At 43.9% G+C, this 19,341-nt stretch overlaps 1 protein-coding gene across 3 annotated transcripts in view; it reads right to left on the minus strand.

The window, feature by feature from the left end:
• The window catches only part of PUS7 (pseudouridine synthase 7), a 52,460-nt gene extending 33,537 nt beyond the window's left edge, over positions 1–18,923 (minus strand). The window contains exons 1-5 of one of the 3 annotated variants that reach the window (XM_032402342.1): positions 18,902–18,922; positions 9,464–9,896; positions 8,284–8,368; positions 8,051–8,152; positions 4,362–4,506 (exon numbers count right to left, since the gene is read on the minus strand). In XM_032402342.1, the coding sequence (XP_032258233.1) occupies positions 4,362–4,506; positions 8,051–8,152; positions 8,284–8,368; positions 9,464–9,864 (733 nt within the window). In that variant the 5' untranslated portion in view covers positions 9,865–9,896; positions 18,902–18,922. Of the gene's footprint in view, positions 1–4,361; positions 4,507–8,050; positions 8,153–8,283; positions 8,369–9,463; positions 9,897–18,364; positions 18,547–18,901 lie in introns of those variants that run through there. The other 2 variants (XM_032402343.1, XM_032402344.1) reach the window with 2 other exon arrangements.
• Positions 18,924–19,341: the final 418 nt, after the last annotated feature.

Consider the following 19,341-nt stretch of genomic DNA (forward strand, 5'->3'; position numbering starts at 1 on the left):
ACAAGTCATCTATTGTAAAAGACATTTTTGAGACAACAAGGGAAAAACTGAACATGTACTGGGTATTAGATATTAAGAAATTATTGTTCGTTATGTAGGATGTGATAATGGTTTGGGTTTTAGTCCTTAGCTGCTAAATACATACTGAAGTATTTATGAGTGAAATGAAGTGCTGCGCAGAATTCTCTTTAAAACACTCCACAAGAAAAATAAGTGGGAGGAAAAGATCAAACAGAAACAACAGAATGTTAATAATCTTGAAGGTGGTTGGTGGGTACACAGTGGTTAATATAGTACACTCTGTGTGCCTGTTTGAAAATGTCCATAATAAAAAGTTAAAAAAAACTTGTGACCAGAGTTGATGAAGTAGAACTCTATCTGTCCTTCATGGCCCCCTCAGGAACATTCCCAATCAACTATAATGGCGAGAAATAAATGAAGCCGCAAGGCTAAAAAACTAAATGCTATTATACCTTAAGAGAAACCATGACAACCGAGTATGAGTTTTGGCTCACAAGCATGCATCTTTTATTAGCAAATCCAAGCACTGAGCATGCATACAATTATCTCCTCTGTCAATAACAGATACGAGCATTCTTTTTCTAAGTGCACTCAGTATACAAAATAGTAAGCATATGCATTAGTTAACTGGGAATATTCTGAATAATGGAAAAATCAATGAGACTCAACTTATTCTGGGCAATTTGACTTTCTAAAACTCCAAATCCTTAGAATGCTAAGTAGCATGTACGTAGCTTTATAATTTAAGAGAATTTAAAATGACTTTTTTGAGACACACTGATTTAAAATGCGAATGCAAAGAATTCTCAGGCTGAGATCACAGGAAGCAACCTTCTGATGGTCTGATATGGCAGCGCCAGTCCAGTAGAAATAGAAACCAGAGAGAAAAAGAAACCAAATTCAGGAAGGTTCAGGTATTGAACAGAGATCCTCATGAATAAGGAAGGAAAAATGTAGCTCGAGAAAGATGACAGGATGGGGTAGCATGCAGAACATTCTTTCCTTCCTATTCAAGGCCATTTCCAGGACTGCATCCCTGCACACCGACCTTCCAGCTTCCTCAGGATCCTGCGCCAACCACTATCATTCTCCTCCCAGAATTTCTGCCCGCCCTCTCCACTGGCTCTTTCCCTTTAGGATATCAATATGCCCGGGGCTCTTCCATTTTAAAAGTCAAACTTATGCCTCCCTCTCAACCATGGTGCTTTCCTTTCTCCTTCTCTTTACAGCTTTTTTTTTTTTAAGTTTATTTATTTATTTAAGTAATCTCTACCCCCAACGTGGGGCTCAAACTCACGACCCTGAGATCAACAGCCGCATGCTCCTCCGACTGAGCCAGCCAGGCGCACCTTTACAGCTTACTTCGAACAGCATTCCATAATTAGTGCCTTCCATCTCAGCCTGCGGTGTAAACTGGTTTCCAACCCTATTCTACTAGAGCTTCTATGGCAAACACACCAATGATATCCATGTGGCTAAAAAACTGATGGATACATTTCAGAGTTCTTATCTTACTAGACCCATCTGTATATTTTCCACTGCTAATCACTTTATCGGCATTCCCTCTTCCTGTGGATTCCACACTACCAGTCTCTCCTGGAGAGTTTCCTTTTTATCTGTCTGGCCCTTCCTCTGGCGTCTCTGTGGAATTGCTTGATCTGGGTATCCCTGCTGGGGCCCATTCATTTCAGAAAGTATGGAGGAACCTCTATACAACACATGGCAAATTTTTTTCTTTTCTTTTGTTTTTTTTTTACTTAAGTCTTTTTAAAAGGACGTTCTTAGAGGCATCTGGAATATATACTATCTATCTGAAAATATGAATTAGTTTACCTGATTACATGGCTTATAATAATTACATGATATTTTCAGAAAAATACCATAAGCATGGTTTGGTAGGTGAATCAAGGGGCCGTCTATCAGACAGGATTAACAAACAACATAATATCGGCGTCAAAACAGCTGGTAATTTGTGGTGTTTGGGCACCATGATTTAGAATCCACCATGCCTATGTTTTAGGATGCATGGCTCTAGTTGAGAAAAGTTTAGGTGAGAATATTGCAATCTGCTAGATAATGCATGTAACAATCTATACCAGGGTATGGTAGGAAAGGAGATCTAAAAACACCATAAACTTAGTTTTGCAATAAAGCTTTAGAAGCTAATTTATTCATATGCTAGTCAAGGTAGCCCAAAAGGATAAGCTATAATTGGTCCTGGATTCTATTTGCAGGGTCATGAAGTGTAGTCTCTGGATCCCAGCTCTCCCAACTTTTCCAATGGTGTTTAACTAAGGCACTCTCAGTGCTGGGTAGTTGGATCTGCAAGTGATGAACACAGGTCCTCCAGTGTCTGTCTGGGTCTATGAGGAGGTGGGAGAGAACAGCTCAGACCTCTAGTCCACTTTGACCAAATGCCAAAACACCTCAAGCCCAAGAGGTTTAGAACTCTATGCAAGTGATGATCCAATGTGACCTGCCTTCATGCTTCCTCCTAAAGTGAGAATTCCCATTTTACTGAAGATGTGCAAAGGAAATACGGAGGGTGGTTCATGTCCTACAGAGCTCAGCATCTCACCTGAGAAATCGTAAGGAAATTTTTTATTTGGAAAAAAAGGAAGGTGGGTACGGCTTAAGCGTAGAAAATGTGGATAAAGACAGAATGTAAGAGATCTGGTACCACTCACTTGAGGGGGAAGGGGGAACTGTAAGGGCCACTGTGGCGTGCAAATGAATGCCCTAACACCCCTCCCTGCAATCACAAAAGCAGGCATCCTCTAAGAAAGAAAGATCATTTCCAAGAAGCAGTCAGTCAAAACAATACAGGTTTTGCCACTCTGCTTCCTCATCACCACACTCAACAGAATTAAGACCTTGCCTTGGAAGGAGGGCGGCTGACCAACGTGGATTGCCTCTCTACAAGGAACAGCTCATTAGCAGCCATCCTCAGCCTGGGCTCCTTGAGAGAATGGAGACTGAATGCACCACGGCACCCTCTCTACAACTAGGATAGTTATCAGCCATCTGCCAATCTTGGGAGAAGGCAAAAAAAAGTCACTCAAATCACTTTCCACTGGGATTAATGCTCATGAACAGCTCTGGCTGGAGTACTATTTTATACTGTGACTCAGACATCAAAGAAATGTACAGTAACCAAGCCATTAGTGTGTGGTTTGAGGAGTGATTAACAACCCATGCCCTCAGCCGTTCCAGAACACATCATCTCTTTTTCTTTGTGGTATCCACTGAGAAGTGGCCTCCAATGTCCACCTTCTTCTCCCTACCTGCTCAAGATTTCGGATTTCTGTGCTTGCTTCGGCAGCACATATACTAAAATCGGATTTCTGTGTCACTATCCAGACTTACTGAACGGACGATGTTATTTTTTTCAGGCACCGCTAAACCTTATTTCTGCTCCCATTTTTCTTATACTGCCCTCATTTCACTAGAATCATAGTTACAATTAAGGTTTCATCCATTCACAGCGATAACCTACAAGAATACTGACTCAAGCACTAATAGCATGAATAGTCTTTTGTTACACAGTCTTGGAGTTTTACTCTGACAAATGTATCTAGAAATAACTGTTCCCTAATGGAAGCCATCAAAGGTAGGGGACGAGGGTGAGGAAATATCCTTTTCCCACTGTCATTTTCATTACAGTTTTGTCTGCTGATTTGGCAGGTAAAAGAAGAAAAATTACCTAATTTTTCTTAAGGTCATATGCAAGTAGAAATTTTCATGGCTGTAGAAAACATATTAGAGCATAAATATCAAAGAGATTCACTGACAATACACTTGTTTCAGATGAATGATTTACAACGAAAGAGGAGCATAGGCGAAGGGGCGCTTTCCCGTATATTCCATGTTTTTTTTTTTTACATGTGGTGGAAAAACTCACAGTTGGAAAGCAGCAGCTCATCCAATATAGGGACTTTGCAGAAAATATGCCACCGGGATTTTGGGTTCATCTGAAAGCATTCTTTCCTCCATTAAGACACAGAATGAGCAATAGCCTTCCATTTTCTTCTTGAATTACCACTGAGCCCATTCTGCTCTTCAGGGAACATATCAAATTCCTAGGACTGTCTCTTAGGCACCACTGTAACTAGGGCAAATCTTGACTCCCACAGGAGCCCTAGTGCTCCTACCAGACACAGTCTGCAGGACTGATGTGAATGTGAAAGCTATTATCCACCTTCTCTGAAGGAGTGACACTATCAATATCCTCTCCTGCCTAACAGCCAAGTAGCCCTGAAACATGAACAAGCCCGGAGCAGGAGTGGGATGCCATCCGTGGCCACGGGACAGAAGAAACGCCAGGTCACTCGCACACTTACTTGCCAGAGCCTTTTTCCCAGCTGCATGGTAGGCTACGATATATTTCTTCCCCTCTCTGTCCTCTGTTTTTGTCTCTAATCCTGGAAACAGAGATTTAATCGCTTGATGGATGACGGTTCTTTTCTCTTTGGTGTCCTCAATAACCTATTAAAAACAGAAATAATGCAACTACTGATTTAACAAACATCAAATAGGGAGATAATACTAATGAGTCAGTAAAAACATGAGTCATATTATCAACTGTGCAAAGTAACAGAAGTCCATGGGTAGGATTTCAGGATCTTTCAGAGCTTCGTGATGCTGCACGTCTTAAGAGCCCGTTTACTGAGTATGACCATCTGCCAGGCACTGTACCAAGAACTTTGTAAGTCACCGGCTTATTTAATCCCCATCATCTCCTTACCATGCCACCCCTACACCTACCCGGAGAGAAGGAAAACAAGGCTGAGAGAAGTGAAGGAATGTGTCCGGGTCACACAGCTGGAGGACGGTGGCGCCAGATGTGAAATCTGGGCTGTGTGACTCGGGAGGCTCCCATCACCAACACTCCCGCTCAGGGACTCAGGGCTCACAGACAGCAATGTCTGCAAGCTAGGCCGTTTGGGAGGTCAGAAACTCAGCTCCCTTGAACAGTCCAATCTATAACTGCCCCACAAGGAATCCTATTTTATACTGAATTATTTGTTTTATTTTAATTTTTTTTTTAAAGATTTCATTTATTTGACAGAGAGAGACACAGCGAGAGAGGGAACACAAGCAGGGGGAGTGGGAGAGGGAGAAGCAGGCCTCCCGCCAAGCAGGGAGCCCGATGCGGGGCTCGATCCCAGGACCCTGGGATCACAACCTGAGCTGAAAGCAGACGCTCAACGACTGAGCCACCCAGGCGCCCCTATACTGAATTATTTTATAATGACATTCTAAGCACATTCGTTCACAATAAAAAATAAAATCAACATCAAGAAAACTGATACTTATTAGCTACAGAACTATTGTTCAGGGTGCCTGGGTGGCTCAGTCTGTTAAGCGTCTGACTCTTGATTTCGGCTCAGATCATGATCTCAGGGTCATGGGACCGAGCCCCACGCCGGGCTCCAGCTCTGCACTGGGTATGGAGTCTACATAAGATTCTCTCCCTCTGCCCCTCCCCTCCACCCAGTGCTGCACACATGTTCTCTCTCTCTCTTAAAACAACACCAACAACAAAACTGTTGTTCAATTTCTGAATGTGTCTCACACTAAGAAATACATTTCACATCTGGATTCAACAGCCAGAAATATGCATGTATATATGCCTTACTAAAGACCTAAAAAAATTTTACGAAAACAGTATTTATCCTTAATGTGTACAATGCACTGTTATTTCCTATTTTATCGTATTGCATTTACATAAATGTTGGTTAAGATCTACTAAACTGATTCCACGATCCACTGAGGATTGCAACCTGCAAGTTGAAAACACCACGATACACTAAACTACTTGTTAAACTTAATATCTTAGTAAAATTAAAAATGTAAAAGAAAACAAACTACATTACAATTACAGACATGTGACATTTTCATATCAAAAATGAGTCTAGATCTGGTATTTACTGAGAACACTGAGTTGGAATCAAACTTTGTGCATATGACTGAATACATAGTTAGACTTCAAAAATTCAGCAAGTCTGTCCTCATTTTACAAACAAGGAAACTTGCCCAGGGTTTATTTTTAAAGGTAAAAACTTTGAGTAGATGGCATAACTATAGTTTTTCAGATGACAGCAAATTTTGCCATCTACGCAGGAAAATGCACATTATGGGGCTGAGATCCACCATGGTGCTGCATAACCAAGAGAAACCTGGACCATCCTTCTAGACTGCTCTCAAAAACAATTCTTTGTTTTCTCTTTGGCATTCCTGAAGATTTTGTCCATAGGTAAATTCAGTAACTGATGAACCCTAAAATTGTAATGTTACATACTTTTGGGACATTTAGGTGGAGGGGAAGAGGAGATATGGGTTGGGGGCAAATAATGAAGTCTGAAAAGTTATGGTAAGCTCTTGTTAACTGGGAGCGATGGAAGGGGGAATTTTATTTTTTATTTTTATTTTTTTTAAAGATTTTATTTATTTATTTGACAGAGAGAGACACAGTGAGAGAGGGAACACAAGCAGGGAGAGTGGGAGAGGGAGAAGCAGGCTTCCCGCGGAGCAGGGAGCCCGATGTGGGGCTCGATCCCAGGACCCTGGGACCATGACCTGAGCCAAAGGCAGACGCTTAACGACTGAGCCACCCAGGCACCCCGGAAGGGGGAATTTTAGACAACCCCAAATCAAGTAGGTCATTAAACTATGGTACAAAAGCAATTTAACATAAACTTAAAATTCTAAAAATCTTGTGATCACCTAGAGCTGCTCTGTCCCATACGGCAGCCCCGAGCCACAGAGATGGCAACTGAGCACGTGGCTAGTCTGAACGGAGCTGTGTTACCAGCATAAAAGAACACCGATCCTGACGACTAAGTAGGAAAAAAAAAAGAATGTAAAACATCTCATTTGTAATTTAAAAAAAATACTGATTACCTATTGAAATATTTTATATTATTTTTTTAAGATTTATTTATTTACTCTAGAGAGAAAGAATGTGAGAGCGAGCGACAGCAAGGGTGGGTTGGGAAGGGCAGAAGGAGAGGGAGAATGTCAAGCAGACTCCCAGCTGAGTGCAGAGCCCAACATGGGGCTGGATCTCACGACCCTGAGACCATGACCTGAGCTAAAATCATGAGTCGGATGCTTAACTGACTAAGCCATCTAGGTGCCCAAAAATGATATTTTAAATGTACTAGGGTAAATAAAATATATTGTTAAAATTAATTTCACCTGTCTCTTTTTAAGCTTTTAGGAGATTTAAAATTAAAAACATGGCGCACAATGTAAGTCCACTGGACAGTACTAATTGAAAATAAAATTTTCATAACAAAAGGTTCTGAAAAGGCATCCACTATTCCATTTAGTAGCTGAGTTCTCCTTTTCCTCAACAGCAGGAGCAGACTCAAGTTGAGCAAAGAAATTTCCCTTCTCTTTCCCCAACTCCTCTCCCTCCAAAGACCCACTTGAGACCCGGAGGCTGCAGGAGGCAGAGTGAGAGCCACGACCGCCCTATCAGGCCACACATCTGATTGTCAGGCTGTCCTACTTCGGCTACAGACACCATGTGACAGAAAGGTTACTCTGTGGTTCCAAACAACACATTTCTTTGATTTGTGGTCATGTATAAAATTTTCTTAAAACAAAAACGTAACTTTTTTGCTGCAGTTTATCTGGATACTGGTTATCTGCCACTGATAAAAACATTTTTTTTTTAAGGTTTTATTTATTAATTCAACAGAGAGATAGAGCCAAAGAGCACAAGGAGGGGAACAGCAGAGGGAGAAGCAGACTCCCCACTGAGCAGGGAGCCCGACCTGGGGATCAATCCCAGGACCCCAGGATCATGACCTGAGCCGAAGGCAGACGCTTAACTGACTGAGCCACCCAGGTGCCCCGATAAAAACATTTTTAGTGTAATGGTCTTTTAGATCAAACAGAGTAAGGTCATCCTTTTGTTAACTATTGTAATTTTTCTAACAGACACTTAGATACGTTCACCCAAAAAAGAAGCAATCAAAACCCTAAAAAAAACTTTTCCATACATTTTTGTGCTATTTACCTCGATGGCAACACTGGTTTCCTTATTCTTAAAAAGCTGGAGCTCTTCTAAACGCTGCTTTTCTTCAGCTGTCAAAACCGTAAATACATCTTCTGAAGGATCCTTGAAAATAATGATGAAACTCCCAGTGAGTCACACACAGAATTCGAAGCTGTTAGAGATCTGTATTTCTAGGATCTCCAGGAAATGCTATTTTATACAGAAAGTGACTTTTGCTGGACAGCTGCTCTTACCTCCTCATCCACCGGGACAGACAAGTCATCCAAATGGCTGATCTGTCCATCTTTTCCTATTTCGTGAACAACGAAGTCGGAGTATCTGATGAAAAGGGAACACAAACTTTCAAAGCATTAACATTTTACTTCCTATTAAATTGAGGAGAAAGTTTATCAACATCAAGCTTTGCTGCTGTACAAAACAGGGATTTAAAAAAAAAATCTTCAGTACAAAGTTCATATGGAGTTATTTCTTCTGGTTTCTTAATGAATTCCAAGCTACAGCTTGGCTTTGCATTAGAATGTAAAGAAAAGACCCTCTGAACTTCTAGAATATTCTTTCAGAGAAATGCATAAATCAAAGCCTAGTAATGTTACAGAGACATTCATAAAGTGAATCCTAAATATGGCATGGTTAATTAAATCAGAACCTAATAAATCTACCATGAACCAACCTGAAGCTTACCTTTATGCTAAATACACTATTTAAAATCCTCTCAAAAACCCCAAGGTGGTATTGGGACCCATTTTTTGGACAAGCTACCAAGGCTCTGAGTTAAGTAAACGCAGTAACTGGACTAGATTCACACCCAGATCCATCTGGGTCTAAAGACTACCTGCTTTCTACCGTAGATGTGGCACATTCAGGTGAGAGAGATGAGTTTAAGATTTAAAGACCAATTCAAGAGAAAACTCAAAAACCATTTAAAATAAGGTATTTTAAAGAAGTGAACAGGGGCACCTGGGTGGCTCAGTCATTAAGCCATCTGCCTTCGGCTCAGGTCATGATCCCAGGGTCCTGGGATCGAGCCCCGCATCAGGCTCCCTGCTCCGCAGGAAGCCTGCTTCTCCCTCTCCCACTCCCCCTGCTTGTATTCCCTCTCTTGCTGTCTTTCTCTCTGTCAAATAAATAAAATCTTAAAAAAAAAAAATTTAAAAAAAATAAAAATAAAAATAAAGAAGTGAACAGCACTCATTCACATATGAGCAAGGCATGCCACAAACATTATTTTTAGTTACTCATTTCATCTTTAAATGGCTTCATCTGCCTATTTAGGTGGCTCTCCTCCATCCTATTCCTTTGTGACCATCAGTAAATAATCTGTGGGGATAGAAAGCTAAATAGAAGAACCTATTGCTGATTTCTTTCTCAAGAACAAATAGAATGAAAATAACTTGACATGTAAATGAAACATACCTTTCTTTCAAGATGCCTGAGAATCCCTGATGAGAACTTACAAACTTGGTGATGCCAACGTCAAGTTCAGTGAGGCCATGCTTCATCATGTCTGCAAAACTCTCAGCTTCCTCCTCCTCCTCACCCTCCTCCGAAAGGCCATCTTCCTCCTCCTCTTCCTCTTCTTCCAACTGCACATCAGAATTCTTTCTACCCTCTCTGGCACTTACAGCTGCGGGTGGCCCAGGCACATGCACACTGCCGGGCGGAGAGACATGCTCCGGCCCATCCTGACCTGTGGTCAGACAGCCGTCCAAGACCTTCTGTCTTTTTGCCTCCTCAGCTGGGGCCACACTGTCATTATCTTCGACAGCATGAGACCCACGTTTCAGCGACACACCAGTCACTTCTGTCAGCTCCATTTTTAAAGCTCCAAGAAAACATTTAAGAGAACCTTTTAGGAAGGAAGAGAGGGCAGGAAGTAACCATCACTTCAGTTAAGAGGTGGGTTTCAGCAAACAGAGGCACAATTAACTTTGTTCCTAGGGTCCTAAAACTCATTTATTAAAATAATTCTTCCTAATGCTGGCACAGAAAAATGGCACAACACTTCTGCATAGAATTTGAGAGTGTGCATCAAAAACCTTAAAAAAAATGTATGTCCTTTGATCCAGAAATACTACTTTCAGGGAGTATCCTAAAATAATTAAAATAATTAAAGCACTTTTGTTAAGTGCTTAAAGTTCTAGCTGTAAGGATACTCATCTCAGTGCTTTTATATTAGCAAAAAAACTAAGAACAATGATGCCTGGGTACATAAACTGAACAATATGTAGAAACCATGTGGATAGAAACTGGGCAAGGTGGTTACTCCTAGGACAGGGTATGGGTGGCTGGGTACAACAGGGAGACCTGCTGTTTTTACTGAATACTGTAGTCAGGTCACTTGAACTTTGTTTCACGAAGATTATTATCCTTTCGAAAAACTGATTAAATAAAAATAGTGCATAAATACACTTACATGAACGCATACTCATACCATATTAAAAAAAAGCAAGGGGGATGCAGCGTTGTTTATTGGGTATAGAGTTTCAGTTTTGCAAGATTAAAAAGAGTTCTGCATACTGGTTGCACAAGAGTGCAAATGTACGCAACACTACTGAACTATATGCTTAAAAATGGATAAGATGGGGGCACCTAGGTTAAACGTCTGCCTTCGGCTCAGGTCATGATCCCAACATCCTGGGATCAAGCCCTGCGTTGGGCTCCCTGCTCAGGGAGGAGTCTGCTTCTCCCTCTGCCCCTCCCCCCGCTCATGCTCTCTCTCAATAAAATAAAAGTCTTACCAAAAAAAATGAATAATGTTACATGTTCTGTGTATTTTGCCACAGTTTAAACAACACAGATTATCATTTAACCAGCCCACACACAATGTAATGAGGGAAAGTCTAAGAAGCCATACATACTTCCCAGTACTGAGCAGCTTGCCGGAGGGGTAACATGTGGCAATCAAAATAAATACATTTATCTAATTTGATCTTACTTGGTGCTCTTGGTGAAATAAGGATAAAAGTTTTCCTATGCTAATTCTATAGGGAGATGATATAATTAACATGCTATGAACTTAGTAAACAAACTCATAAAGAACACAAATGAGCAGAAAATTAATATTCTAAGGTTCTCCAAGGCCTAGTTAACAAGAAACCTAACTATAGAAGCATCTACAGCAGAATAATAATAACAATGAACTAAAGTTTAAGAATCCACATTTGCGGGGCGCCTGGCTGACTCGGAGGAGCGTGCGACTCTTGATCTTGAGAGTCATGAGTTTGAGCCCCACGTTGGGTGTAGAGATTATGTAAATAAATAAATATTTTTAAAAAAATCTGATCTTGCCTCATTGTCAAAAATCTAGAATGGAAAGAAAAGTAAAGAAAAAGACAAATACATGCACAAAATGAAAGAAAAAAGGATGATGGTGACTACAAAAAAAAAAATGGGAGAAGAGGTACAGAAAGATGCCAATAAAATAAATTTCCTTTCAAAGACAAAAATTTAAATAAAGAAAATGGAAGAAACTAAGAAACTGGAACAGACGTTGACCATAGCTAGTTATACAAAATTACCTCTAATTCAAATAAGAAAGCATTTACTCCTTATTTGTTCTAAACAAAGCATAATAAAAAAGAGTATTGGCTCATGAAATGCTGATGCCATTTCATGCTCACGTTCTGTCACCAAAGCTGCCCTCACAGGGCCTACAGGCCAGTGAGGGAGACACCAAGGGCACAGGGGGTCACTTGGGGACTACGGGAACACACAAGATTTCAGAGGGCGCTGGTGGTGAGGCTGTCAGAGAAGACCCCTTTCCTAATGGAAGACCAGAAATGAACACCTGAGCCAAATCTTGAGGACCGGGTAAGGTCACAGAAAGTGGGGAGGAGGCTGTTTGCGGGGGTGGGGGGTAGGGGTGGTAGCAGGGGCAGAGACACGGAGGCATGGGAGAGCAAGGAGCACTGGAAGAGGCCCAAGGAGCTCAGCACACACCATGGAGGGTGAAACACACGATGAGAGTCTGAAGCTAAAGCTGGGGGTGAGCAGATACCACAGCAGGCAGAATGCAGGGAATTCCATCTTGAAAACCAAACCACCGCTGGACCTGTGAGTTCGAAAGATTTCATGGCACCTCTTTAAAGAGAAACTGGGGTTAGCTGGAAGACTAGGTAGAGGCTACAGCCAAGGGACGCCTGACTGGCTCAGTCAGAAAAGCGTGCGACTCTTGAATCTCTGGTTTGTGCGTTTGAGCCCCACGTTGGGTGTAGACATTACTAAAAAAATAAACGTAAAAAAAAAAAGAGGGTAGAGCCGAAATTGAGCCAAGAAAATGAGCACAACATGATCTAAAGCTGAGGCAAGGGCGACAGAAAGGAAGTTTGGATTCAGGGACATTTAGGAGGTGGTGGGAACAGGACTGGATGACAAATGTGGGCAGCAAGAGGAAACACTCGAGGATGACTCAGGTTTGCTGCCTTGGGGACCTGAGGGGACGGGGGAGCTCCTCCTGGCACGGAAACCCTGGGCAGAGAAGCAGGTGGTGGGAGAAGACAAGCCCACTCATGGTACTGTGGTGTCGAAGGCACCTCGGAACATCCGGAAGCCAGGCACTACCCTGTGTGACCCATATTCCTACCCCCAACCTGCAACGGCTTCCCAGTGACGATACTTCTATCCTAGCTGGCATGCCAGGCTCCACCACGAGATCCCCATACCTTCCCAGGCCTGAGCTCTCAGCAGGGAGGAAGCACAACCAGTAACAGCCACTTCAGCAGCCTGGCTCAGGGACTTTAAGTCAGCAAGATGTCTCCCTCCTTCCCAGAATGTAGAGGATTCATCAAGCTCCTTCTCCACAACTGACGGTCATAAGCCTTGGTGGGAACACCAACGATTTCCTCTGCAGAAATGTCTGCGCCATCCTGCGTTGGCACTGCCCACCATCTAGAGATCCAATCGGTACCATGATCTCCCACAGGCCTCGGAGAACTCAGGCCCTGCCCCAATGGGTGCCTGTTTTCTGCCTGAATGCTCATGAGCTCTCTTCAGATACTTCGTAGACTTCTTGGAACAGGTGCTGAAACTGTTCCCCACCTACAGAGATCAAAGTCACACCAAACAGCAAACTACTAAGGAAACAGTGGACCTGGACAACCAACCACCATGAATGGCCACTAACATCACAACAAACAGACAACCAGACACACTGCATGCCCCTGAAAGCACATGCTATTATCTGTGAAGTATTTTTTTTTTTATTCTTATTTATTTGACAGAGAGAGAGACAGCTAGAGAGGGAACACAAGTGGGGGAGTGAGAGAGGGAGAAGCAGGCTTCCCACTGAGCAGGGAGCCCAACCGTGGGGCTCGATCCCGGGACCCTGGGCCAAAGGCAGATGCTTAATGACTGAACCACCCAGATGCCCCTCTGTGAAGTATTCTTACTGATTGGAACTCGATGTCTAATTGGTAGGTTAGATGGCATACAGGGACAGAAGGTTTTAAACACCACCACAGGGAAGGAACCAGCAAAATTCTGAACGTGGGAAACTCTACAAGGACAAAGACAGTTCCTTCACTAATAAACGACAAGGGGAAAAAGAGGGAGGGGAGCTTACAGACAAACTTACAAAGAAATGCAATGAGTGGATCTTTCTTTAAACAAGTCAACTGTTTAAAAAACTGGGACAATCAGGGATGCAGAAATACTGGGGATATTTGATGACATTAAGGTAGTATTGTCAGTTTTTTTTTTAAGAGTGAGAGCATGAGCGTGCGAGCGTGTGCAGAGGGAGAGAGGGAGAATCTCAAGCAGGCTCCTCGCCCAAGTGGAGCCCGACATAGGGCTCTAACCCACGACCCTGAAATCGTGACTGAGCCGAAATCAAGAGTCGGCAAGAGTTGGACACTTCGACCGAGCCACCCAGGCGCCCCAGTATTGTCAACTTTTGGAGGTGTGACTATGTTACTGTGGTTACAGTTAAAAATAGACTCCTTATGTTTTAGAGATACAAACTGAAATATTTATGGTTGAAAAATTATGAAGTCTGGAATTTGCTTCAGAATAATTTACCAGTGGTGAATGGAAGTGGAGCAGGTATAGATTTGAAACCAAGTAGGTAATTACTGAAACTGAGTGATGGGAACATCACACCTTCTACTTTGAGCTTTTGTTTTTATTATAAAAAATTTCAAACCTATAAAGTATAAAGAGATACGCAAACTATTCTGTTCCAATCAAACCACTGATTTTTTCCATTCTTCTGTTCCTCCCTCTGCCGTCACCTGTTCTTCAAAGATGTCCCAAAAAGCCGTCTCTCCCACCCTCGCTTCTTCAAGTGCCCCAAACCTCAGCATCTGTGCGCCACCGCTCAACACTCTGGCTCACTGGTGTGGCTCCATGATCCTTGCTAGCCCCCAACCAAGTACCAACCCTGCTGTCTGTGTCTGTGCTCCTGGTTGCTGCTGGAGAAAATCACGCCCAGTCAGGAGATTCCTCTCTTACAACAGCCATCCCGGGTCAGGGCAGGCTTCTCCCAGTCCTGCTGGCCATCCACAAAGAAAATGGGGATCCTCTGACAGACACACCTCTTTCCGGCATCTTCACAAGACCACTTACTATAACCATTTCCCTAAATATGGTGACCCTCTTAAAAGAATCCATAGTCACTTTAACATTCACTCACTCCTCAGCACCGCACTTGACCCCCTCAACAAACATTCACCATGCACCCTGCACCCAGCATTCCAGGCACTGCGAAAAGACACTGTGGCAAATCAAACTCATGCCCCACTGGTATGGAGCTAACATTCGGGGGAAGATCTGGCTTCTGCCTCAAACTGTTTCTTTAAAGTTCAGCAATGGCTTCCTTGTGCCAAAACCATAGCCACTCCATCCTGGCTTTAACCAACATCTTTACCCGAGACATGGCTCATCGCTTCGCTTCCTTGAAACTCTGCTTCTCCTCCTTGCCTTTCTCCTGCCTCTCAAGCTGCTCTTTTCCCTTCCTTCTCTGCGGCCACTTAAATGTGGGGATCTCTAGCTTCCTACCCGTCTTGTTCCCTGCTCACCCTCCAATTTTCCCAGCCAAGACCCATCTCCAACTTCCTGCAACCAGTGATGGCAGCTAAGCAACGGCAGAGGTGCACAGGGAGCTCATTCAAGCCTCTCCTCGGCCCTATGGCTCAGAGAGGGTCATGAGCATCCCCAGAGATTCTGGATCTGGCTCCAGCTTACACAGCTCCAAAGAGCTGAACCAAATGCTCAAATTCAACATGCCCTAAATTGATCTCATCATTTCCCACCATCAACACACATCTTTTGTGCGTGTTCACATTACACTTCTTAACTGAAGTCAGAATATGGTCATCACCTCAACTCCTTGCTCTCCCCTCTGCCCACATCAGTGATTTCATGAATACAATTCTAGAAGGTTTAGAACAGCACTGTCATGCCTACCATCCCTAGAATGAGAATATAGGCAGATCATGCATATATAGTATCACCCACTGGTTTCAACCCAATCTAGGTTCTGCTGTTTACTCCGTGGGTTACTTGCCCTCTCTAGGCTGAGGTTTCTTTCTCTGTAAAGCTGAAAAATGATGACTTGCTCAGAGGTCTGTAATAGCTGTTCCTATTCAACTGCTGGTCATTAATATTTATTATGGATGGTTTACACAGCAGAACTGTATTGCTGAGTGTGGGGAAAAAACAAAGCTTCTTATGCTTCTTTTGTTCTCTGGGCTAATGATTAAACATGGTTTCCTCCTTCAAATACCATTTAATTTTAAGAGACCCTCACAGCACTGCCAACACACCAAATAAACAGGCCTTTAATATTTTTTGGCAGTCTTTTTCTTGATACTTGTGGACACTTGCCTAATCTCTTTTTCTTGTTATATTTAACTGTAAAGATGAGCTCATTAACTAATCTCACTTTTGTGTTTCAAATTAAATTATAGTTTTCATTTGGTTTAGCCAATGGCCCTATCACAGACATTAATTATTAAAGTATACATAGCACCAATGACTATAAATCTGGTAGTATATATTTTGCCAAGTTCTTTCAGTGGGCCTCGAAGACGAAAACATATTTAACTAGAACAGCTGTGCAAACTTCTGGACTAGGAGAGAGAGAACTCAAATTAGTATCGTTTTCATGAACAAGAACTATATAGAAGGTAAGACTAAAATGCAATATACCCATCCCCGGGCTAACCAATCCCCCCTCCCCCCTCCCCTCTAAAACCCTGTTTGTTTCTCAGAGTCCATAGTCTCTCATGGTTCATCTCTCGTACTGCATGGAGCACTGGGTGTTATATGAAAACAATGGGTCGTGGATCACCACATCAAAAACCAATGATGTATTGTATGGTGACTAACATAACATAATAAAATTAAAAAAAAAAAAAGTTAAAAAAGAATAAAATGCAATATAATTTTTAAAATGAGGGAGGGAGGGAGCAGATCTTGTGAACATGGAAGAGGCTGGGAAGAATTCAATCAGAAAGATAAAACCACCCTGACTGCCCAAGTATGATTTTCCTAAGGAAATCAGTTTTGCATTCAGGAAAATCCAAATATACATATTCAAGCACTGTACCTCACAGCTGTAAAAAATGAATGGCTTTTTAAAAAGGGGAGGAAGGGTGGAGGGTACAGCTTCATGAGTTTTTTAAACGGTATTTAAAAAAAAATGTTTTTAAAGAACTGTTATGCTGCACAAATACGCAATCCAGAATAGTAATCACAGTCAAGTAATCTAGACCAGAAGCTTGATTCTGGAACCAAGAAGAGAAAGAATCTACTGATACTTTCCAATGAACTTCAAAGTCCTACACGATTTTTTGAAGGGAGTACTAAAAAATGGGGTTTTGTGTCTTTTATACTCCAATGACCCAAATGAGATAAGGAATATTACAATTTTAACAATATTTTAAAGTCTTTTTCATTAAGATTAGATTCACCAATAAGCTTCCCTTTATACCCACAACAAAAATGTTTAGCATTCTCAAAACTGTAATACAACACTGATAGTCCCTTAACATATTTCTTGCAAAATGAACATCTTAAAAAGGCCATTATCAGTCTTAATCCTATCTATGTTCAGAATACAACATCCACTTTTTAAATGCATCCATCCTCTGCAAATTGTCAATAATCCCTTTAGCTCACAATAAACAGCCCTTTCCTTAGGGCAGAGCACACACTACACTCTAATATGCAAAATCATTAAGTCCATTAGATTCATTAATTCCACAAATATCTGTGCACCCCTTATGAGTCTGGCACTATTCTAGGCACTGGGGAAAAAGGGACAATTTCTTGCCCTCACTAAGTTTACATATATTTAAAAATATATCAGTGAATAAAATAATAATCTCAGAAACATGCATGCATAAGAGCTACAAATAAAGCAGAGTAAAGGGAAGGAGAGGAAGAGGGGTGCTCTTTAGTGAAGCATCTCTAAGGAGGTGTCCTGTGAACCACGACTTGAAGGAAGAACTAGACATGAAAAGATGTGTGTGGGGAGAGTCCAGGCAGTGGGACCAGCACAGGTAAAGGACCTGAGTCAGGAGCAAACTTAGTCAACAGATCAGCTGGACTGTAATTTCTGTCTCCTACTTGGGGGCAAAAGCTATGTTTTATTAATGCCTGTATCACCCCAGCTTCTACCAAAAGTTATGTGCAAAAGGAGTTGTTAGGGGTGCCTGGGTGGCTCGGTCAGTTAAGCGTCCGCCTTCCGCTCAGGTCATGATCCCAGAGTCCTGGGATGGAGCCCTGCATTGGGCTCCCTGCTCAGCGGGCAGCCTGCTTCTCCTTCTCCCTCAGCCTGCTGCTCCCCCTGCTTGTGCTCTCTCTCTGTCAAATTAATAAAATATTTAAAGAACAAAACACACAAAAAACAAAAGTTGTTAAATTAGTATATACAGACTGTTGGCTACTTGCCTAATGACTGAACAAAATCACTGCCTATCCGTCCCCTTTCAGTGTGAGTGTACTGGTTGCTTTTTGACAGATCCCTCAATTGTCAAGGCATCCCCAGACCAATGGGGCATGCCTGTTTTCACAGATCAGATTGGAGACTTGAAACAAAAGCCCTTTCGTAATCCTGTATTGTCGGAATGAAAAAAAAAAAAAAGTGGTCTGACATCGCGATCAAATATTTGACAAACGAAATTCCCCAAACCCTACTTCCTGGCAGGCGCTAATAACCCAGGCAATAAGGATGTCCTTCTAGACCTCTCAGTGCGGGGCTGGCGGTAAGGACTCAGTGCGGATGAGTTTTCAAAGGACAGCAGCACTTCCAACATCCACTCATTAAACACGGACCCGGCGGAGGGCTAGAGAAAAACACTCCTCGGCACCAACCTGTTCGCTCCTACTCTGGGAAACGTGTACAAAACAAGCAGTCAGCTGAGTGCCTCCCAGGCGTGCAGTAGGCTCGCAGTTAAGTAGTGATGGATGAAAACGAGGAAGAAAGCACGTGGGCTTTACCGGGCAGAAGACCAGCCCGGCGAAACACCGGAGCTCTAAGGGGTCCGAGATAGAGGCCGGTTTTCTCCCCAGCGAGAATTTAGGGAGCGCCGGGACGAAGAAAGGGAGGAGAGGGGCCTGGATCGGCGGGCAGCCAGCTGCGCGGGGAGCGGGGAGGCGGGAGGGCGCGGCGCCCCCTGCCGACAGGCCCCGGGATGGGGGGGCGGGGCTGGCACCGCGGGGGCAGGACCGCCGGGCTCCAGCCGCGCTCCCGCGGGCACGGTCCGTAATGGAGGCGCCGCGGGCGCGCCACGGGTTCAGGCCGCGGCCCGGACGCCTTCCCCGTCCGCACTGCCCCTCGGGTTGGGGCCCTGGGGCCGGGCAGCCGGCTGGCCGCGGAGCCCGAGGGTTGCGGCGAGGCCGCGCACTTACCCGGGGCCTGAGAGCGCGGGCGCGGCACGGGCCGGGCGGCGAGGGGGCGGGCGCGCTGCTCCGGGCGCAGGAGGGCGGCGGCGGCGAAGGCCACTCGGAAGAGCCAGCTGCGAGGGCGCCCAGGCATAGGCAGCGCGGTCAGCACCTTCAGCTCCCGGGATCCGGGGCGCGCGGGTGGACTCGCCGGCGGCCGAGCTCTCACACGTGCCGCGCAGCGACGCGCCGCCGCTGATCCGCCCCACCCCCGGGGCGGAGCCCGGCCTCCGCCGACGGCCCCGCCCCCGCGCCAGCCCCGAGCGGCGAGGCCCCGCCCCCTCCCCGCCGCCTAGGGTCCCAGCGGCCTAGCCGAGAGGAATTTCGCTGGTAGCCTGCGGCATGGTCCGCTGCGGGGTGGGGAGACCCCTGCGGCTCATTCGCTTGGGCCTTCACCCGGGCAAACA

The sequence above is a fragment of the Phoca vitulina genome, unplaced genomic scaffold, assembly GCF_004348235.1.
Source record: "Phoca vitulina isolate PV1807 unplaced genomic scaffold, GSC_HSeal_1.0 scaffold4, whole genome shotgun sequence".
NCBI lineage: Eukaryota > Metazoa > Chordata > Mammalia > Carnivora > Phocidae > Phoca > Phoca vitulina.